The sequence below is a fragment of the Hyla sarda genome, chromosome 6 (assembly GCF_029499605.1).
Source record: "Hyla sarda isolate aHylSar1 chromosome 6, aHylSar1.hap1, whole genome shotgun sequence".
NCBI lineage: Eukaryota > Metazoa > Chordata > Amphibia > Anura > Hylidae > Hyla > Hyla sarda.
Window position 1 is genome coordinate 85275385 of NC_079194.1, and position 24047 is coordinate 85299431.

General features: G+C 44.3%; 1 protein-coding gene across 1 annotated transcript in view; it reads right to left on the reverse strand.

Moving 5' to 3' along the window:
• Positions 1–441: 441 nt before the first annotated feature.
• TKT (transketolase) overlaps positions 442–24047 on the reverse strand; it is a 58456-nt gene continuing 34850 nt past the window's right edge. The window contains exons 8-14 of the mRNA XM_056524353.1: positions 22777–22941; positions 22238–22394; positions 12604–12734; positions 7597–7680; positions 4328–4421; positions 3326–3448; positions 442–719 (exon numbers count right to left, since the gene is read on the reverse strand). Of these exons, the coding sequence (XP_056380328.1) occupies positions 550–719; positions 3326–3448; positions 4328–4421; positions 7597–7680; positions 12604–12734; positions 22238–22394; positions 22777–22941 (924 nt within the window). The 3' untranslated portion in view covers positions 442–549. The remainder of the gene's footprint in view (positions 720–3325; positions 3449–4327; positions 4422–7596; positions 7681–12603; positions 12735–22237; positions 22395–22776; positions 22942–24047) is intronic.

The window sequence follows — 24047 nt, forward strand, 5'->3', positions numbered from 1 at the left end:
TATAATATAAGTTATGATCTTGTAGGGCATCAATCATGATGAATTAATAGGTTGTCTAATGAATGCTGTTGATTTGTAAAGGGGTCCATTAAGGTTTCAATAATCTTTGACAGCAAGAATAGCAATGCATAATCTTGAAATAAAAAATGGCAAGAATCATCAAAAGACCCCATGCAATAAACCTATGGACTACACACATTTGGGGAGATTTATCAAAACCTGTCCAAAGAAAAAGTTGCTGAGTTGTCCATAGTAACCAATCAGGTCGCTTCTTTCATTTTTCAGAGGCCTTTTCAAAAATGAAAGAAGCAATCTGACAACTGAGCAACTTTTCCTCTGGACAGGTTTTGATAAATCTCCCCCCATTGTATTTAACTGTATCTGCGCCCTTAGGACTTAGATACACTTGAAACTCTGTTATTTAAAATATATCAGGAGGCATTATACTTTTCCAAAGCTTTATTGTAATAACATTGCAATTTCTCAGTTGACTACAGTGTATATGATGAAGCAGGTAAGTTTGATCCTCAGATGGTTGGTTGGATGGTTTTAAGCAACCACTTTTTTAACGGCATCGACGATGGCGTCTTTGTCAATGCCAAACATTTTGAGCAGCTCAGCTGGTTTACCACTGCGAGGGACTCCAGTTACGGCTAGTGACTTCACTGTAATACCAGGCTCCCCGACAACAGCTGCAGCCACTGCTTCTCCAATGCCACCTAAACAAACATAGAAACTATGAAGCTTCTGAAATGTAGAACTTAAAATGTACCTGTCGTTAACAATAATTTTTAAAGGAAAACTGTCAGCTTGCTCCCAGCGCACTAACCAGTGATACTGGCTGGTAGTGCGGGGGACGCTGATCAGTTTGATGCATACCGTGCCTGGAACCGCCGCGCCGTTCGCCCGTTATCTTCTTTCTTCTTGATACGCAAATTAGCTGCTAACTGGCACAGGCGGGATTACTGCCTTCATCTGGCACTGTGACGTAACCGCCGCCCGGCCCGCAGCACTACCCAGCTTATGAATATTAATGTTCTCCCTCAGATGATGAGGGAGAACATGAATATTCATAAGCCGGGTGGTGCTGCGGGCCGGGCGGCGGTTACGTCACAGTGCCAGATGAAGGCAGTAACCCTGCCCGTGCCAGTTAGCAGCTAATTAGCATATCAATAAGAAAGAAGATAACGGGCAAACGGCGCGGCGGTTCCGGGCATGGTATGCATCATACTGATCAGTGTCTCCTGCACTACCAGCCAGTACCACTGGTTAGTGCAAGAGGAGCAAACTGACAGTTTTCCTTTAATAATTAAAACAAATATTTATTTTATATAATGTAGATAATACCATTATATGTATATTTGTAATATACATTGGTAAAAAAAATTGTATATTTTTTCCCTATAGCTATTGTCTTTGTGTCTCTGTGAGGAGTCCAAAGCAGGGCTCTGTACACCGAGGACAAGCAGGGCTCTAGACACTGAGGATAAGCAGGGCTCTGTACACTGAGGACAAGCGGGGCTCTGGACACCGAGGACAAGCGGGGCTCTGGACACCGAGGACAAGCGGGGCTCTGGACACCGAGGACAAGCAGGGCTCTGGACACCGAGGACAAGCAGGGCTCTGGACACCGAGGACAAGCAGGGCTCTGGACACCGAGGACAAGCAGGGCTCTGGACACCGAGGACAAGCAGGGCTCTGGACACCGAGGACAAGCAGGGCTCTGGACACCGAGGACAAGCAGGGCTCTGGACACCGAGGACAAGCAGGGCTCTGGACACCGAGGACAAGCAGGGCTCTGGACACTGAGGACAAGCAGGGCTCTGGACACCGAGGACAAGCAGGGCTCTGGACACCGAGGACAAGCAGGGCTCTGTACACCGAGGACAAGCAGGGCTCTGTACACTGAGGACAAGCAGGGCTCTGTACACTGAGGACAAGCAGGGCTCTGTACACTGAGGACAAGCAGGGCTCTGTACACTGAGGGTCTGTGACACACTCCCGGCTCACACATCAGGAATAATGACAAGCCAGGAGCCTACACAGAGCCATACCTGTCCTGCCCTCACTTCTGTATTTGGACTCCTTATAGAGACAAACAGGCAATAGCTGCAGGGACCACATTTTTCACCCAAAAATATAAAACATTTTTAATCAATGCATATTACAAATATACCGTATTTATCGGGGTATACCACGCACCGGCATATAACACGCACCCTCATTTTACCAAGGATATTTGGGTAAAAAAAGTTTTTTACCCAAATATCCATGATAAAATTAGGGTGCGTGTGTGCGCGTGTATACCCCGATATACCCCCAGGAAAGGCAGGGGGAGAGAGGCCGTCGCTGCCCGCTTCTCTCCCCCTGCCTTTCCTGGGGTCTAGAGCGCTGCTGTCTGCCCTTTTCACCCCCTGGTTATCGGCGCCGCTGCCCGTTCTGTCCCCCTGACTATCGGTGCCGGCGCCGATAGCCAGGGGGAGAGAAGCGGCGCCGACAGCCAGGGGGAGAGAAGGGGCAGCGGCACCCATTGCCGGCGCCGCTGCCCCGTTGCCTCCCCCCATCCCCGGTGGCATAATTACCTGAGTCGGGTCCGCGCTGCTCCAGGCCTCCGTCGTGCGTCCCCAGCGTCGTTGCTATGCACGGCGCGGCGCTCTGACGTCATGTGCCGCGCCGTTCAGCACATAGCAACGACGCCGGGGACGCACGACGGAGGCCTGGAGCAGCGCGGACCCGACTCAGGTAATTATGCCACCGGGGATGGGGGGAGGCAACGGGGCAGCGGCGCCGGCAATGGGTGCCGCTGCCCCTTCTCTCCCCCTGGCTGTCGGCGCCACTTCTCTCCCCCTGGCTATCGGCGCCGGCACCGATAGTCAGGGGGACAGAACGGGCAGCGGCGCCGATAACCAGGGGGTGAAAAGGGCCGACAGCAGCGCTCTAGACCCCAGGAAAGGCAGGGGGAGAGAAGCGGGCAGCGACGGCCTCTCTCCCCCTGCCTTTCCTGGGGGTGTATCGGCGTATAACACGCACACAGACTTTAGGCTAAAAATTTTAGCCTAAAAAGTGCGTGTTATACGCCGATAAATACGGTACATATAATAGTATTATATGCATTATATTCAAAACTTTTTGTTAACAGGAGGTACATTTTAATGTGCATTTACCTAAAGGCTAGGGACATTATTTTAGATTGTTTTAGAGTAATATTTCTCGTATTTCCATAAAAATTATCATATCTAATGCATTTTATAAATGAATACATCTGAAAACTGAAAGAAAACTATACACATTTTGAGGACAGGGACAAACCACAGAAAAGACTCACCTTCATGGTAATGATCCTCCACAGTTATGATTCTTCCCTTCGTTGCTTTGGCATTTTCAAGGATTGTTTTTCTATCCAGAGGTTTAATGGTGAAGGGGTCAATGATTCGGACAGCGATTTTATCTAAAAGAATTAAGCAGACATTTAGAATTGAGACAGAGAAGGTAAGTCAGTCTAGACACTCACACCATATATTAGGCAATGATGGCTGCTCTTTCATGAATCATTAATCCAACACAATTTCTAAACAGTGAAAGAATCAAAGTCATCAATGTCTAACATACATTCTCATAACATGTAACCTGAGAATCTTATTGGAGGTATTCACTAAGGAGTATATGTACTGAAGAAAGTTAAATGAACCGGCACTCACTACTCTCTGTGTGATCCATGCGATCGGCACAAGAGAGGAGCTTTTGGGGGAGCCTCAGCAGATGCACGAGGCTCACCCCCAAACTTGTCTCATGTGACGATCGCATGGATCACACAGAGAGTGGTGAGTGCCGGTTCATTTTACTTTCTCTAGTACATATGCAGTTATGGATGTGTTTCTAGCTGAACTCGGCACCTCCATGTCAGCGATTATATGATCTATTTACCCACTGGTCCTGTTTCTTTAACTGGATTCACACTAACTGGCAGTTCTGGACTTATGATGCTCTCTTACCATATGGCAGCACTTCCCTGCCTGTACTGCTGGAGCAGATACCTGCTGGTCTTTTTATATATATATGGATGCTCCTAATACTGTACCATATTCACTTCCAGTGTGTATGGAGCACACTACAATAAAATGTTATACTCAATGAGCTGTGATGCAGTTCTCTACATGCTGGGTTGACAGGAGTGTCACTGTGCAGGAAAACTGCTCAAGGGACCTCAACTGCTGAAGGAGATCTCAATTTTGTGGCACATATCCCATATAGGCGAGACCATTCCAAGATAGGATTCTCTGTTATGTCTATGTCCCTGGTTTTATGCCACTATGAACATTACTATTACCTTGCTTAAGCTGGTCTGCTGCAGCAAGTGCCTCATGCAGAGTGACACCGGCCCCGATGACTGTAACCTGATCATCTTTGCTCTGACGAACAACCTAGAACATAGCAAAAGGACAAAAATGCGTTATAAATATATATATATGTATATCTGGTGTCTAATCTGCCCGCATCATGTAAGAGCAGAGCAGATAAATCAGGATTGTAGAAAAAGATTCAGTAGAACTTGTATCTTAAAATTAAAACCCCTGCTCTCTCTATGCTAACTCCTCATTTGGGCAGCCCTATTTAATGATGGACAGTTACCCCTGAAGACATGCTTATACACAGAAGGCTGTCAATCATTAAGTGAGACTGCCCACTGTACTTCTAAGACACAAATAAGAAGGGATTTCAATGATGATGAATCTTTTCCCACAATGCTGATCTATCTGCTCTGTTCTATGACATGATGTTAGAAGATTAGAAGCCATTTTTATAATTACAGGTTCCCTTTAATTGATAGTTGTCAGCTGCTATGATGCTCTTGTCCAAAACCATGGACTAGAATAGTGCAGCTTTTGGAAAAAATATCAGACCTTTTTGGAATCCCATGAACCCCTTAATTTACCTTACCGTAACCTCTTCGGCTTAACCATATACCTCTGCTACTGGAAAACTACTGAATACAATGACCATAACATAAGTAAATATTACCTGCATCAACCATAGTTATGGCTACATATTTCATCCCTTGTAGCACAACTGTTATGAATTTTCCCCCCTATAAACTAAACTAATTCCAGTTTGACAAAGTAGTTACTAATTACAGCTCAGGCATAGCCTTTGCTACTTTCCAGCAGCTTTTATCAGGCCTAAAAATGCTTTTTATTACAATCAGCAACAGTTGGATAGGTGTGGCTATGCCCCGTGGCCGCCTTGCCTATCCCCTGTATGTCATAGCGCATAGGCCCCTTATTATCTTTATGTGCAGGCGGACCAGTGTCTGTTTTCCTTTCTTCATACACCCTGTTCCAAATTATTACCGTATATACTCGAGTATAGGCCGAGTTTTTCAGCACGATTTTTCGTGCTGAAAACACCCCCCTCGGCTTATACTCGAGTGAACTCCCCCACCCGCAGTGGTCTTCAACCTGCGGACCTCCAGAGGTTTCAAAACTACAACTCACAGCAAGCCCGGGCAGCCATCGGCTGTCCGGGCTTGCTGGGAGTTGTAGTTTTGAAACCTCCGGAGGTCCGCAGGTTGAAGACCACTGCGGCCTTCAACATCATCCAGCCCCCTCTCACCCCCTTTAGTTCTGAGTACTCACCTCCGCTCGGCGCTGGTCCGGTCCTGCAGGACTGTCCGGTGAGGAGGTGGTCCGGTGGGATAGTAGTTCCGGGCTGCTATCTTCACCGGGGAGGCCTCTTCTAAGCGCTTCGGGCCCGGCCTCAGAATAGTCACGTTGCCGTGACAACGACGCAGAGGTGCGTTCATTGCGAACGTAATTCTGCGTCATTGCCAAGGCAACGGCTCTATTCCGGGCCGGAAGCGCGGAGAAGAGGCGCCCCCGGTGAAGATAGCAGCCCGGACCACCTCCCCACCGGACCACCTCCTCACCGGACCACCTCCTCACCGGACAGTCCTGCAGGACCGGACCAGCGCCGAGCGGAGGTGAGTACTCAGAACTAAAGGGGGTGAGAGGGGGGCTGGATGATGTTGAAGGCCGCAGTGGTCTTCAACCTGCGGACCTCCGGAGGTTTCAAAACTACAACTCCCAGCAAGCCCGGACAGCCGATGGCTGCCCGGGCTTGCTGGGAGTTGTAGTTTTGAAACCTCTGGAGGTCCGCAGGTTGAAGACCACTGAGGGCGAATGATGAGAAGAGGATGATGAAGGGGGGGTGTGGGGATGATGAAGGGGGGGGGGGGGTGGGATGATAAGGGGATGATGAAGGGGGGATGTGTGGGATGATAAGGGGATGATGAAGGGGGGATGTGTGGGATGATAAGGGGATGATGAAGGGGGGATGTGTGGGATGATAAGGGGATGATGAAGGGGGGATGTGTGGGATGATAAGGGGATGATGAAGGGGGGATGTGTGGGATGATAAGGGGATGATGAAGGGGGGATGTGTGGGATGATAAGGGGATGATGAAGGGGGGATGTGTGGGATGATGACAAGGGGATGATGATGAGGATGTTAATGACGGGTCTGGATGATGACAGGGGGGGATGAGGTATTTCCCACCCTAGGCTTATACTCGAGTCAATAACTTTTCCTGGGATTTTGGGTTAAAATTAGGGGTCTCGGCTTATACTCGGGTCGGCTTATACTCGAGTATATACGGTATGCAAATTATATTTTTATCATTTACCTAAATAATTGATATAAATAACAGTCAGCATAATTCTCATTTTATCCACTATTAAAGGGGTATTCCGCCCCTAGACATCTTATCCCCTATCCAAAGGATAGGGGATAAGATGTCAGATCGCCGCGGTGCCGCTGCTGGGGACCCCCGGGATCCCCGCTGCGGCAACACACTATCATTACAGCACAGAGCGAGTTCGCTCTGTGCGTAATGACGGGCGATACAGGGGACGGAGCAGCCTGACGTCATGGCACCGCCCCTCGTGACATCACGGCCCGTCCCCTTAATGCAAGTCTATGGGAGGGGGCGTGACGACCGCCACGCCCCCTCCCATAGACTTGTATTGAAAGGGGCGGGCCGTGACATCACGAGGGGCGGAGCCGTGACGTAACGATGCTCCGGGCCCCTGTACCGCCCATCATTACGTGCAGAGCGAACTCGCTCTGTGCTGTAATGATAGCGTGGTGCCGCAGCGGGGATCCCAGGGGTCCCCAGCAGCGGGACCGCGGCGATCTGACATCTTATCCCCTATCCTTTGGATAGGGGATAAGATGTCTAGGGGCGGAATACCCCTTTAAGAGTACAATTCAAATTTTATTGAACACGTGTTGAAGAAGCAGAAAAAAATCGGCAACTCACCACAGTCAGCTCAGGTATCTTCTTTTATTGCATACTCACAAATATACAAGGGAAGAGGGTAGTGGGGGGGACACAGGATGGCGACCAAGCTCCGTTTCGCACGATCCTGTGTCCCCCCACTACCCACTTGATAAATCTGGGCCATTGTGATGGCTGCATCTTCAAATGTCAGATCTACACTTCTTGTGGGAGATGAGAATGCTAACAACAATGAATTTACACTTTAACCAGTTTTGCCTTGATAATCCATTCAGAAGAGTCTTCTGGATCCGCATACTGACCTTTGCTTGTCCGATTTTGAACTCTTCATTGTTGTTGTAGATGACTGCATTCTCTGGGCGACTTGTCCTGATGAAGCAAATTCCCTAAAAAATAAGGCAGAATATCATATGAGCTTATTTTTATTATTATTAGTCCTCATGTTGATTGAGACGACTCAAATACCAGGTACCCCTTTGATACCAGGGTGACCTAATGTTGTAAAGTGACTATAAAAAAAACAACTACCAAACGGCAGTTCTAGATGGTAGGAAATGTTAATCTTGCCTATAATACAAATTTCACAAAGGCATAGCTATATATATTTTAGTGTATTCCAGGTTCAATGGAGAGGCTACACACTGCCTCTCTTCAAGCTCCACATGACTGCTTGAAATTGCACTGTACTTGGCTGTCTTTGGTGGTCCCATATACTTTGAATGGAGAGGCAGAGTGTATGCTCGAGTGCTACTCCATTTAACCTGTGCCATTAGTCTTATCTGCCTAGGGCACCGAAATATCCTTGTCCTGGCCCTGCTATGTACTGCTCTATGTTATCCTCAATGTTGCAGCTGCCTCTAAGGATCTCCTAATTTGTGCGTGTGTAGTGTATAGGAGGCATCATAACAGCTAGTCTACACCCTCTAACTTGGGAACAACAAAAAATTAGACATGGAGCCTGTAGAGGTGAAAACTGGGGAAAATGCCATATACAAGTTATATAACTAACTAGCTGAGTACCCGGCGTTGCCCGGTTTTACTACCTAAACCTTGTGTGGGAGGAAAAGCAACAAAGAAAGAAGCTTTTGTCCTCATATGCTGTCCTCAAATTCTGACCCCATATCCCGACCCCAAATCCCCTCCTCATATTCCGACCTCATATCCTGTCCTAATATATCGACCTCATATATCGACCTCATATCCCGTCCTCATATCTCGACCTCATATTCTGCCCATATATCCCGTCCTCATATCCTGTCCCCATATCCTGTCCCCATATCCCAACCCAATATCATGTCCTCATATCTCATTCCCATTTCTAATCCTCATATCCTGTCCTCAGGTGGGGCTGAGTTGTGATGAAGATATTGTAAACTGCAAATAAAAGGGGTGTGGCTTAAAGGGTAGGCGTGTCTTTGCAAGATGGGGCATGGAATGTGGGGAGGGTGTGGCCTGCCAGTCGGACTGATGCATTCACCAGGAGATGCAGAGCGGAGCTTGTGGAGTAAGGTACCAGATGTGCCATATACTTGCATGAGACTTGAAACAAAAACCCCATTCTTCACATAAAGGGGTAGGTTAAGGTTAATTTATAGGGGTACTCCGGCCCTAAGACATCTTATCTCCTATCCAAAGGATAGAGGATAAGATGTCTGATCGAGGGGGTCTTGCCACTGATGGGGGCATTATATGTGAGGGGTGCATGATGGGGGCATTATATGTGAGGGGTGCATGATGGGGGCATTATATGTGAGGGGTGCATGATGGGGGCATTATATGTGAGGGGTGCATGATGGGGGCATTATATGTGAGGGGTGCATGATGGGGGCATTATATGTGAGGGGTGCATGATGGGGGCATTATATGTGAGGGGTGTATGATGGGGCATTATATGTGAGGGGTGCATGATGGGGGCATTATATGTGAGGGGTGTATGATGGGGCATTATATGTGAGGGGTGCATGATGGGGGCATTATATGTGAGGGGCGCATGATGGGGGCATTATATGTGAGGGGCGCATGATGGGGGCATTATATGTGAGGGGCGCATGACGAGGGCATTATATATGAGGGGCGCATGACGGGGGCATTATATATGAGGGGCGCATGATGGGGGCATTATATATGAGGGGCGCATGATGGGGGCATTATATATGAGGGGCGCATGATGGGGGCATTATATATGAGGGGCGCATGATGGGGGCATTATATGTGAGGGGGCGCATGATGGGGGTATTATATGTGAGGGGCGCATGACGAGGGCATTATATATGAGGGGCGCATGATGGGGGCATTATATGTGAGGGTGCGCATGATGGGGGCATTATATGTGAGGGTGCGCATGATGGGGGCATTATATGTGAGGGTGCGCATGATGGGGGCATTATATGTAAGGGGCGCATGATGGGTGCATTATATGTGAGGGGCGCATGATGAGGGCATTATATATGAGGGGCGCATGATGCGGGCATTATATGTGAGGGGGCGCATGACGGGGGCATTATATGTGAGGGGCGCATGATGGGGGCATTATATGTGAGGGGCACATGATGAGGGCATTATATATGAGGGGCGCATGATGGGGGCATTATATGTGAGGGGCGCATTATGGGGGCATTATATGTGAGGGGCGCATTATGGGGGCATTATATGTGAGGGGCGCATGATGGGGGAATTATATGTGAGGGGCGCATGATGGGGGCATTATATGTGAGGGGCGCATCATGGGGGAATTATATGTGAGGGGCACATGATGGGGGCATTATATGTGAGTGGTGCATGATGGGGGCATTATACGTGAGGGGCGCATGCGGCCCAGCCTCACCCAGCCTCTTCCTCCAGTGGCCCCCAGATAATTTGAGTTTGAGACCCCTGATCTATCCTATGTTTGTAGTTGACATATAGGTAACATGTGTACAAAGTTTTATCAAAATATCTTCAGCTGTTTGGAAGTGATGCTGGAACATACACACATACATACACACACACATACATATACAAACACATACATATACACACACACACATATACACACACACACACATAGGCCCTCATTTACTAAGAATGTCGCGTTGTATTTCAGCTTTCTGCAGTTGGTTAACCAGTGTTTTTTACCTAGTGATTTACTAAACTTTCGCACGTGTGTGTCCCATAGTGTCGCACGCGGGTTGGCTTGTCGCATCTCTTTACCCCTATTCATCTCATAATAATTGCATAACATAGCAAATTCACATAATCTAGAAACTCATATTGCTGAGGACCTAAGAGATGAGATACAGGTGAATTTGGAAGCGAACATACCTGCCGATAATGTTTGCCAGGTAATTAGGCAACAGCTTACAGAAGATTTTTTGGGAAATCATAAAAAAAAAAATATATATATATATTTATTATGGTCTTACATTGTAACCCTAAGCATAAGTGTTTGAAACCTTAGGTTAATTTTGTAATAAAAATAGCAAGTTGTGTGTTTAACGACTGAAATCTTATTAAAGTTAATTTTTTAAAATAAAAAAACACATTAAATATGAAATGAGCGAATCCACAAATTTCGTTTTAATTTATGCAGGAAGATTATTTCCAAAAACTAATTTGGGCAATAAGCATTTAAAAGATATTTTTAACAAAAACCTAAAAAACATTACTAATGAATTGGGTGGAAATCATTTTTTTCATTACTTGATCACATTAATGATAATTAGATTTAAAATCACATTTGAGAGAAAAATTTTACATATTTCTTAATTACCTGAAGCTTTTACAACTGCTTAGAGCTGTCGGTAAATCAAAGACCCGAAACCCGACAAATGGTGTCTGATTCTTTTGTAAATCAGTTGTAAACGTACAAATTTGTCAGGAAACGCCCCTTTTTCGGGTTTTAACCAAGCCGACACGGTTGTTTATGACAGTTTGGTCGCATAAGGTCGCAAATTAGTCTGCGCCATGTCGCAATCATTATGCGACAAAAAAAAAAAAACGACAAATAGAGTCGGTTTCTGTATAGTAAATGAGGGCCATTGAGTTTTATATATATACTAGCTGAGTACCCAGCATTGCCCGGTTTTTCCTTCCTAATCCTTGTTGTGGAGGAAAATCAACAGAGGAAGCTTTTGACTTTATATCCTGTCCTCATATATTGTTGTCATATCCCAACCCCATATCCTGTCCTCATATCGCCTCCTATCCCGTCCAGCTATGTAGACCTCCTATTCCGACTATCTAGACCGCCTATGCCGACTTCCTATCCCGTCCTCCTATCTCGACCTCCTATCCCCGTCCTCCTATCCTGACCTCCTATCTCATCCTCATATCCCGTCCTCCTATCTCGACCTCCTATCCCGTCCTCCTATCTCGACCTCCTATCCCGACCTCCTATCTCGACCTCCTATCCCGTCCTCCAATCCCGTCCTCCAATCCCGACCTCCTATCCCGACCTCCTATCCCGACCTCCTATCCAGACCTCCTGTCCCGTCCAACTATCTAGACCTCCTATCCCAACCTATCTCAACCTCCTATCCCGACCTCCTATCCCATCCTCATATCCCGTCCTCCTATCTCGACCTCCTATCCCGATCTCCTATCTCGACCTCCTATCCCGATCTCCTATCTCGACCTCCTATCCTGACCTCCTATCCCATCCTCCTATCCCGATCTCCTATCCCGACCTCATATCCCAACCTCCTATCTCGACCTCCTATCCTGACCTCCTATCCCGACCTCCTATCTCGACCTCTTATCCCGACCCGTAATATGTGTACCAGGTATTGAAATATCTCCAGCCATACGGAAGTTATGTGGGAACATGCATTTCCCATTGATTTGCATGGGACTTTAAACGAAAACCCCGAACCTCACAAATGGGGGTAGTTAAGGGTTAAATTAACTATCCTATATTTTAAGTGGACATATAAGTAACATGTGAACAAGTATTATCAAAATATCTCCAGCCGTTTGGAAGTTATACAGTAACATATATTTCCCATTGACTTGTATGGGACTTTAAACAAAAACCCAGACCATGGCAAATGGGGGTGAGTAAGGGTTAAATCACCTATCCTATGTTTGTTGTTGACATATAAGTAACATGTTTGCCAAGTTTCATGTTAATATCTTTAGCCGTTTGGACGTGATGCTGGAACATACATACACACATACATATATACATACATACACACACACATACATACATACACACATTGAGTTTGATATATATAGATAGATAGATAGATAACAGAAATATTGTACACATATGAAAGCCTATTCTGGAAAGTTACCTGAAAGTGGGCAGGCATTAAAGTTACTGAACTTACTTTCTTATTTGCAGCAAGTTCGACAGCTTTCTCAGTAGACACTGCATCACTTGGGTAAAACACAGTTGCAGAGGGAACAACACGGAACATACTCAAGTCTTCCAGCCCCATCTGAGAAGCTCCATCCTCACCTAGAGAGTGCACAAAAATATTAGACAAATAAATGCAGATATCGTGATGGATAGAAACAGAAACATACAAGATTGTCAAAAGAAATCACTTAAAATATCAAGATATATAGTGCTATTTACTGCAGTGATGAATGTAATAATACTGCATATGGTTTGGGATTGCATATGTCACTGCAGTATATAGCGGTAGTTACGTCACACAAGTGCACCTTTCTTGTGTTAAAGTTGTACTCCCATTGAAAAAAAAATGTAAAATCAATTGGTGCCAGAAATTTCAACAGATTTGTAAATTACTTCTATAAAAATTTTTTAATCCTTCCTGTACTTATCAGCTGCTGTATGCTCCACAGGAAGTTCTTTTCTTTTTGAATTTCCTTTCTGTCTGACCACAGTGCTCCCTGCTGACACCCATTTTAGGAACTATTCGGAGCAGGATAGGTTTGCTATGGAGATTTGCTTGTACTCTGGACAGTTCATAAAATGAACAGAGGTGTCAGCAGAGAGCACTGTGGTCAGACAGAAAGGAAATTCAAAAAGAAAATAACTTCCTCTGGAACACAGAGCAGCTAATAAGTACTGGAAGGATTAAGATGTTTAAATAGAAGTAATTTACAAATCTGTTTAACTTTCTGGCACCATTTGATTTGACAAAAAAGCAAAAACATTTTTTCCAGGGGAGTACCCCTTTAAGTCTTTGGGGTTAGAAGCTTATTTATATGGCATGCAGGTCTACCTGGAGACACCAGTCTTCTTATATTTGGAGGTCTGAAGAAAGGAAAGACAAGAGAACGAAAAGAAAGAAAAAAAGGATTTATAAGAAGGACTGAAAAGAATAAAAAGCAATGGAAAAGGTAGAAGGAGAATATAGTAGATAAAAAGAGTATCTGTTTATTTTCTAAGCATAGCTCAAATTAATTTTTATGGCATATCAAGGTAAGGAGTCATAAATGTCTGACTGGTGGCATCTGACCACTGATGGCATAACCGTATTTGGCTGCGCCTGGTTTTCCTCATACTTTTATACAATTGATCGCTATGTGATTACAGAGAATTTGCCTTGCCATTCAATCTATATATATATATAAAACTCAATGTGTGTGTATGTATATATGTATATATGTATGTTCCACAAAAACTTCCAAACGGCTAAAGATATTAACATGAAATTCGGCACACATGTTACTTCTATGTCAACAACAAACATAGGATAGGTGATTTAACCCTTACTCACCCCCATTTGCCAGGGGCGGGGTTTATGTATAAAGTCCCATACAAGTCAATGGGAAATATATGTTACTGCATAACTTCCAAACGGCTGGAGATATTTCGATAATACTTGGTAACCCTTAACTACCGCCATTTGTGAGTGTCTGGGTTTTTGTTTAAAGTCCCATGCAAATCAATGGGAAATGTATGTTCCCACATAACTTCTGTACGGCTAGAGATATTTCAATACCTGGTGCACATATTACGGGTCGGGATAGGAGGTCAGGATAGGAGGTCGGAATAGGAAGTCAGGATAGGAGGACAGTATAGGACGACCAGGATAGGAGGATCGGGATAGGAGGACAGGATAGGAGGTCGGGATAGGAGGTCTAGATAGGAGGTTTGGATAGATGGACAGGATAGGAGGTCTTGATAGGAGGTCGAGATAGGAGGACGGGATAGGAAGTCGGCATAGGAGGACGGGATAGGAGGACGGGATAGGAGGACGGGATAGGAGGACGGGATATGATGATGGGATAGGAGGTCGGGATAGGAGGTCAGGATATGAGGACGGGATATAGGGTTGGGATATGACAACAATATATGAGGACGGGATATGAAGTCAAAAGCTTCCTCCTTTGTTTATTTTCCTCCCCAACAAGGATTAGGAAGGAAAAACCGGGCAACGCCGGGTACTCAGCTAGTAATTGATAAAACGTAACTTTTATTATAGGCCTTATATAGTTAAAAACCTCAAGCCACTGGTCTCATTGGTATTAACAGAAAGTTGAACATGCACCTGCATGCTTAAGTGCGTCGTCAACGTGTCCGGCTGCAGTCTGCCACTACATTTATGAGACCTAGTAGATGGTTTTAAAACGCATCCAGTACATAGGAATACGTAAACCTCCAAGGTTGTTTTTTACATATATCTCATTGACCTGTAAGTTGAGAATATGACAGGATACCCTTTTAAATACGGACATTGCAGGCATTATGCAAGATGTGGCTAAATATTTCTGCACAAGACTTTCCTCATTTCTGTGAGGAAGTGGGAATCTCAGAATTTCTCATACACAACTGCACAATGATTTTCAACATTCCCTGGCAGGAAGACAGATAAAGATACAGAACAAACACTAAAAAATAAAAGGAGAAGATGAAAATGAAAAAGAATGAAGGAGGAGGTGTGGGTATAAGCGGAGATAAAAAGTGAAGGGAAGTTAATGGGGTACTCCACCCCTAGACATCTTATTCCCTATTGAGAGGAGAAGGGATAAGATGTCTAATCGCGGGTGGTCCCGCTGCTGGGCACCCCCGCAATCTCGGCTGCGGCACCCCAGACATCCGGTTCACAGAGCAAACTTTGCTCTGTGCCGGATGACTAGCGATGCAGTGCAGAGGCTCGTGACGCCACGGCCACGCCCCCTCAATGCAAGTCTATGGGAGGGGGTGTGACGGTCACACCCCTCCCATAGACTTGCATTGAGGGGGCGCGGCTGTGACGGAACGAGCCCTCAATGCTGCACCCGACGCTCTAAACCAATGCCAGGTGCAGCAGCCGAGATCGCGGGGGGTCTCCAGCAGCGGGACCTTCGCAATCAGACATCTTCCCCCCTATCCTTTGGATAGGGGATAAGTTGTTTAGGGGCGGAGTACCCCTTTAAAGGCCATCTGTGGCCAAAAACAACTTATCCCCTATCTACAGGATAGGGGATAAGTGTTTGATCGCGGGGGGTCCGAACGTTGGGACCCCCCGCGATCTCCTGCACGGGGCCTCGGCTCTGCCGCTGCGGCAGACACGCCTCCTCCATGTAGTTCTATGGGAGAGGCGGGGAGGCAGCATTCGTGCCTCCCCGCCTCTCCTATAGAACTGTTTGGGGAGGGGGCATAACCGGCAACCTCTCTAGGTCGAAGCTACGTGCATTAGCGCTCTCACTGAGGGAAGCCCCGTTCAGGAGATCGCGGGGGGGACACCCAGTGGTCAGACCCCCCCCCCCGTGATCAAACACTTATCCCCCTTTCCTGTGGATAGGGGATGAGTGTAATAACACTGCAGTTGTCCTTTAAATACAGAAGAGATGCCAGAAAGAGAGGGACTGGGTGAAAATGAATAAAAATTGCATGATGCAGATAAAAAAGGGAGAAAACAAAACAAAGTAGCATAGAAGGAGAACCTGTTCCTGTACTTGTCTAGGTATCTGTGTTTTTCTTACTCTTTATGGAACAATAATAATGTGGTACCTGTAGTCTAATTCTGAAAAACCTAGTGCCCTCTCGTTCTTCTACGTGGTGCTTTCAATATTCACTTATATAGTCTCAACTGAGCTTCAGTTTATGATGACTATGGCGTATAGAAGAAACAGAGAACAAATACCTCACGAGCATTAGAAGATTTACTCAAGAGTTCTGCTTAAGTTTACATTTTGATTTTCCTTTCCAAATGAACAACAATTGCATTATGTTAAGAATTGTTATTGATGCAATTTCCAGTATTTTCTACACTGTGACTTCAACTAAAAGCTTCAGTAGAGGTTTTTAATCTTAAAGGGGAATACCAGGGAAAAACTTTCTATATATATATATATATATATATATATATATATCTCAACTGGCTCCAGAAAGATTTGTAAATTAATTCTATGAAAAAATATTAATCATTCCAATAATTATCAGCTGCTGAAGTTGAGTTGTTCTTTTCTGTCTGGCAAGAGAACTCTCTGCTGACATCTCTGCTTGTCTCGGGAACTGCACAGAGTAGAAGAGGTTTGCTATGGGGATTTGCTTCTATTCTGGACAGTTCCCGAGACACGTGTCATCAGAGAGCACTTAGACAGGGGGGAAAAAAACAACTCAACTTCAGCAGCTCATAAGTACTGAAAGGGTTCAGATTTTTTAATAGAAGTAATTTACAAATCTGTTTAACTATCTGGAGCCAGTTGATATATATATATATATATATATATATATATATATATATATATAAAGTTTTTTCTTTTTCTTGGATAACCCCTTTAAAACTTGATTTGATACATTCCATTTTGTGCTAACTTTTCTTGTAGTTAAACACCATGGTATAGACTCCACTTTTCCTTTGCACCATACATCATCCCTAATATCTTTTCCAGTATAGTCATATATATGGCATGTTTAATAAGAAACATAAAATATTTTGTGATGTGTACTGTTAGGTATATAAAAAACCTTCTATAACATAATGAGTACACATAGAATCCAACTCTGTGCAAACCCCATAAGGTTTAGCTTAAAGGGGTATTCCAGGAAAAAAACTTTTTTTTTATATATATCATCTGGCTCCAGAAAGTTAAACAGATTTGTAAATTACTTCTATTAAAAAATCTTAATCCTTCCAATAATTATCAGCGACTGAAGTTGACTTATTCTTTTCTGTCTGGCAACAGTGCTCTCTGCTGACATCTCTGCTTGTCTCGGGAGCTGCACAGAGTAGAAGAGGTTTGCTATAGGCATTTGCTTCTAATTTGGACAGTTCCCGAGACACGTGTCATCAGAGAGAACTTAGACGGAAAAGAGAAACTCAACTTCAGCAACTAAAAAGTACTGAAAGGATTAAGATTTTTTAATAGAAGTAATTTACAAATCTGTTTAACTTTCTGGAGCCTGTTGATATATATAAAAAAGTTTTTTCCTGGATAACCCCTTTAACATAAAAGGGTATTCCTAGCCCATAATGTGATGACATATCGCTAGGATATCTTATCCTGTAATGACATATCGCTGGGACTCCCAATCCTGAGAATGAAAGGGATGCTGCGCTGATCTACCACTGTTATTTCAATGGATCTGTGCTGTAGTTCCCCATTAACTCTCTGCTGGAAAACACTATGATGGGGCTGCAGTGCTAAATCCACACCCTCAGATCACTGGGGCCCCAGAAGTTAGACCCTCACTGAATATAAAGTGATGGCATATACTAGGGATAGGCTGTCACTTTATGAGATGGAATTATCCCCCTTTAATATAGAGAATTCTGATGTGTACGCATAGAACTGACTTATACAACCCTCGAAGAGAAATAGGCAACGAGAGAGAGAATCAATGTGTGTGTATGTATATATGTATATATGTATGTTCCACAAAAACTTCCAAACGGCTAAAGATATTAACATGAAATTCGGCACACATGTTACTTCTATGTCAACAACAAACATAGGATAGGTGATTTAACCCTTACTCACCCCCATTTGCCAGGGGCGGGGTTTATGTATAAAGTCCCATACAAGTCAATGGGAAATATATGTTACTGCATAACTTCCAAACGGCTGGAGATATTTCGATAATACTTGGTAACCCTTAACTACCGCCATTTGTGAGTGTCTGGGTTTTTGTTTAAAGTCCCATGCAAATCAATGGGAAATGTATGTTCCCACATAACTTCTGTACGGCTAGAGATATTTCAATACCTGGTGCACATATTACGGGTCGGGATAGGAGGTCAGGATAGGAGGTCGGAATAGGAAGTCAGGATAGGAGGACAGTATAGGACGACCAGGATAGGAGGATCGGGATAGGAGGACAGGATAGGAGGTCGGGATAGGAGGTCTAGATAGGAGGTTTGGATAGATGGACAGGATAGGAGGTCTTGATAGGAGGTCGAGATAGGAGGACGGGATAGGAAGTCGGCATAGGAGGACGGGATAGGAGGACGGGATAGGAGGACGGGATAGGAGGACGGGATATGATGATGGGATAGGAGGTCGGGATAGGAGGTCAGGATATGAGGACGGGATATAGGGTTGGGATATGACAACAATATATGAGGACGGGATATGAAGTCAAAAGCTTCCTCCTTTGTTTATTTTCCTCCCCAACAAGGATTAGGAAGGAAAAACCGGGCAACGCCGGGTACTCAGCTAGTAATTGATAAAACGTAACTTTTATTATAGGCCTTATATAGTTAAAAACCTCAAGCCACTGGTCTCATTGGTATTAACAGAAAGTTGAACATGCACCTGCATGCTTAAGTGCGTCGTCAACGTGTCCGGCTGCAGTCTGCCACTACATTTATGAGACCTAGTAGATGGTTTTAAAACGCATCCAGTACATAGGAATACGTAAACCTCCAAGGTTGTTTTTTACATATATCTCATTGACCTGTAAGTTGAGAATATGACAGGATACCCTTTTAAATACGGACATTGCAGGCATTATGCAAGATGTGGCTAAATATTTCTGCACAAGACTTTCCTCATTTCTGTGAGGAAGTGGGAATCTCAGAATTTCTCATACACAACTGCACAATGATTTTCAACATTCCCTGGCAGGAAGACAGATAAAGATACAGAACAAACACTAAAAAATAAAAGGAGAAGATGAAAATGAAAAAGAATGAAGGAGGAGGTGTGGGTATAAGCGGAGATAAAAAGTGAAGGGAAGTTAATGGGGTACTCCACCCCTAGACATCTTATTCCCTATTGAGAGGAGAAGGGATAAGATGTCTAATCGCGGGTGGTCCCGCTGCTGGGCACCCCCCGCAATCTCGGCTGCGGCACCCCAGACATCCGGTTCACAGAGCAAACTTTGCTCTGTGCCGGATGACTAGCGATGCAGTGCAGAGGCTCGTGACGCCACGGCCACGCCCCCTCAATGCAAGTCTATGGGAGGGGGGTGTGACGGTCACACCCCTCCCATAGACTTGCATTGAGGGGGCGCGGCTGTGACGGAACGAGCCCTCAATGCTGCACCCGACGCTCTAAACCAATGCCAGGTGCAGCAGCCGAGATCGCGGGGGGGTCTCCAGCAGCGGGACCTTCGCAATCAGACATCTTCCCCCCTATCCTTTGGATAGGGGATAAGTTGTTTAGGGGCGGAGTACCCCTTTAAAGGCCATCTGTGGCCAAAAACAACTTATCCCCTATCTACAGGATAGGGGATAAGTGTTTGATCGCGGGGGGTCCGAACGTTGGGACCCCCCGCGATCTCCTGCACGGGGCCTCGGCTCTGCCGCTGCGGCAGACACGCCTCCTCCATGTAGTTCTATGGGAGAGGCGGGGAGGCAGCATTCGTGCCTCCCCGCCTCTCCTATAGAACTGTTTGGGGAGGGGGCATAACCGGCAACCTCTCTAGGTCGAAGCTACGTGCATTAGCGCTCTCACTGAGGGGAGCCCCGTTCAGGAGATCGCGGGGGGGACACCCAGTGGTCAGACCCCCCCCCCCCGTGATCAAACACTTATCCCCCTTTCCTGTGGATAGGGGATGAGTGTAATAACACTGCAGTTGTCCTTTAAATACAGAAGAGATGCCAGAAAGAGAGGGACTGGGTGAAAATGAATAAAAATTGCATGATGCAGATAAAAAAGGGAGAAAACAAAACAAAGTAGCATAGAAGGAGAACCTGTTCCTGTACTTGTCTAGGTATCTGTGTTTTTCTTACTCTTTATGGAACAATAATAATGTGGTACCTGTAGTCTAATTCTGAAAAACCTAGTGCCCTCTCGTTCTTCTACGTGGTGCTTTCAATATTCACTTATATAGTCTCAACTGAGCTTCAGTTTATGATGACTATGGCGTATAGAAGAAACAGAGAACAAATACCTCACGAGCATTAGAAGATTTACTCAAGAGTTCTGCTTAAGTTTACATTTTGATTTTCCTTTCCAAATGAACAACAATTGCATTATGTTAAGAATTGTTATTGATGCAATTTCCAGTATTTTCTACACTGTGACTTCAACTAAAAGCTTCAGTAGAGGTTTTTAATCTTAAAGGGGAATACCAGGGAAAAACTTTCTATATATATATATATATATATATATATATATATATATATATCTCAACTGGCTCCAGAAAGATTTGTAAATTAATTCTATGAAAAAATATTAATCATTCCAATAATTATCAGCTGCTGAAGTTGAGTTGTTCTTTTCTGTCTGGCAAGAGAACTCTCTGCTGACATCTCTGCTTGTCTCGGGAACTGCACAGAGTAGAAGAGGTTTGCTATGGGGATTTGCTTCTATTCTGGACAGTTCCCGAGACACGTGTCATCAGAGAGCACTTAGACAGGGGGGAAAAAAACAACTCAACTTCAGCAGCTCATAAGTACTGAAAGGGTTCAGATTTTTTAATAGAAGTAATTTACAAATCTGTTTAACTATCTGGAGCCAGTTGATATATATATATATATATATATATATATATATATATATATATATATATATATATAAAGTTTTTTCTTTTTCTTGGATAACCCCTTTAAAACTTGATTTGATACATTCCATTTTGTGCTAACTTTTCTTGTAGTTAAACACCATGGTATAGACTCCACTTTTCCTTTGCACCATACATCATCCCTAATATCTTTTCCAGTATAGTCATATATATGGCATGTTTAATAAGAAACATAAAATATTTTGTGATGTGTACTGTTAGGTATATAAAAAACCTTCTATAACATAATGAGTACACATAGAATCCAACTCTGTGCAAACCCCATAAGGTTTAGCTTAAAGGGGTATTCCAGGAAAAAAACTTTTTTTTATATATATCATCTGGCTCCAGAAAGTTAAACAGATTTGTAAATTACTTCTATTAAAAAATCTTAATCCTTCCAATAATTATCAGCGACTGAAGTTGACTTATTCTTTTCTGTCTGGCCATAGTGCTCTCTGCTGACATCTCTGCTTGTCTCGGGAGCTGCACAGAGTAGAAGAGGTTTGCTATAGGCATTTGCTTCTAATTTGGACAGTTCCCGAGACACGTGTCATCAGAGAGAACTTAGACGGAAAAGAGAAACTCAACTTCAGCAACTAAAAAGTACTGAAAGGATTAAGATTTTTTAATAGAAGTAATTTACAAATCTGTTTAACTTTCTGGAGCCTGTTGATATATATAAAAAAGTTTTTTCCTGGATAACCCCTTTAACATAAAAGGGTATTCCTAGCCCATAATGTGATGACATATCGCTAGGATATCTTATCCTGTAATGACATATCGCTGGGACTCCCAATCCTGAGAATGAAAGGGATGCTGCGCTGATCTACCACTGTTATTTCAATGGATCTGTGCTGTAGTTCCCCATTAACTCTCTGCTGGAAAACACTATGATGGGGCTGCAGTGCTAAATCCACACCCTCAGATCACTGGGGCCCCAGAAGTTAGACCCTCACTGAATATAAAGTGATGGCATATACTAGGGATAGGCTGTCACTTTATGAGATGGAATTATCCCCCTTTAATATAGAGAATTCTGATGTGTACGCATAGAACTGACTTATACAACCCTCGAAGAGAAATAGGCAACGAGAGAGAGAATCACTCACCAATAGAAACCCCACAATGTGAACCACAAAGGTTGATGTTACTCTCTGAGATAGCTGCCATTCTGATTTGATCAAATGCTCTGGTGAAGAACGTGGCAAAGGCACTGGCAAAGGCAACAGTACGATCCCTGGTTGTGCTGCCAACAGCCACACTCACCTAGACAGGACATGGGAACGGAACATTGGTATAGATTACAGATCTGAATGGTTTATTAAATCTGATGGCTTATTTTGTTAGATTGTAAGTAAGCGTTGCAGACAAGTGTCTAATCTAGTGGTCTCCAAACTGTAAACCCCCCCCCCCCCCAGCGGTTGCATAACTACAACTCCCAGCATGCCAGGACAGGTCACTGGATCATCAACTATGTAAAATACGCTGAGGATCCGTTGCCTGCGCCCCTACCCTGAAACTGTAGATAAAACCTCCATGAGGCACAAGGAGGTACAATATGGGTCCACTGGGGCTTTCTCTAGTATCTATGTCTACAGCTAGATAGCAACGCCATGTTGTGATTTTCATATGTGTAAGGGACACTTACCATGTTTTGTTCAGCAATGTAACATTCGATGTAGCGGTCTGGGTGCTCCTTTTTAAAGAGTTCAGCAAAGGTAGAGTTCTTGGTGTCGCCATCCAGGGCAATGATCCTGTCGCTACCGTGGCCAAGTTTAGCTAATGCAAGACCATATGCCTTACGAGTAGCAACCTGGAAAAGAGTTGTAATCTTAATATGACTTCATCCAATAAAGGCAGATTTATTTTATGAGGATTTTCTGGGTTACTGGGGGGCATTTATCATTATATATACACCGTTTTCACTGTCTATATTGCACAATCTTTTTTGCATGTTTTGTTGCGTAATTTTTGATAGAACTTTACAAGTGGAATTCTAAATCACGGTGTACGGTAGAGCTAATTATGTGTTGGACATCGATTTATCAACTGCGTCTTTTCTTTTCTTTTTTTATTACGCAAATATACACTATTAAGGAGGACACTTAAAATGTTATAAGAATAAATTCAGCAAGTCCAGCAATATGTAATACTGTACATATTTAGATTAGACTCCGATCTGTACAGACTGTAGATCTGTAGAACTGTGTAAAATTCAAACTCCAGCTGTTCTGAATGAGTGCAGGAGATTGCACCTGTGTAATGTAACCATGGTGACTGTACAGCTAAGAATACCACTGTATGTGCAGGGAGGGAGAAGGAGGTAAGCTGTTAGGTCTATGTATATGTGCGATCATGTGTTTGCAGCAGAGCTGAGTGTGTGATTGTGTATATGCAGCAGAGCTGAGTGTGTGATTGTGTAAATGCAGCAGAGCTGAGTGTGTAATCATGTGTATGCAGCAGAGCTGAGTGTGTGACTATGTGTATGCAGCAGAGCTGAGTGTGTGATTGTGTAAATGCAGTAGAGCTGAGTGTGTGATAATGTGTATGCAGCACAGCTGAGTGTGTGTGGTCATGCATACACATAATCACACATTCAGCTCTGCTCCATACACATGCCGCACAATAATTTCTGCTACATGTACATGATCACACACTCAGCTCTGGTACATGTACACAGTGTTTACCAACCAGGGTGCCTCCAGCTGTTGCAAAACTGCAACTCCCAGCATGCCAAGTTTTGCAACACTTGGCGGCATTCTGGTTGGTAAAAACTGATATAGAGGTAAGGGGACAGATTGGGTTTAAAAAATATCTAATTTTGCTAAACAGACATTCTGTGCAGAGTTTTGTTTGGCACACACTGCTGCTCTGGCACTTCTAGCTATGTGAGCAGTGTACAGCAGGAAAATGCCACAG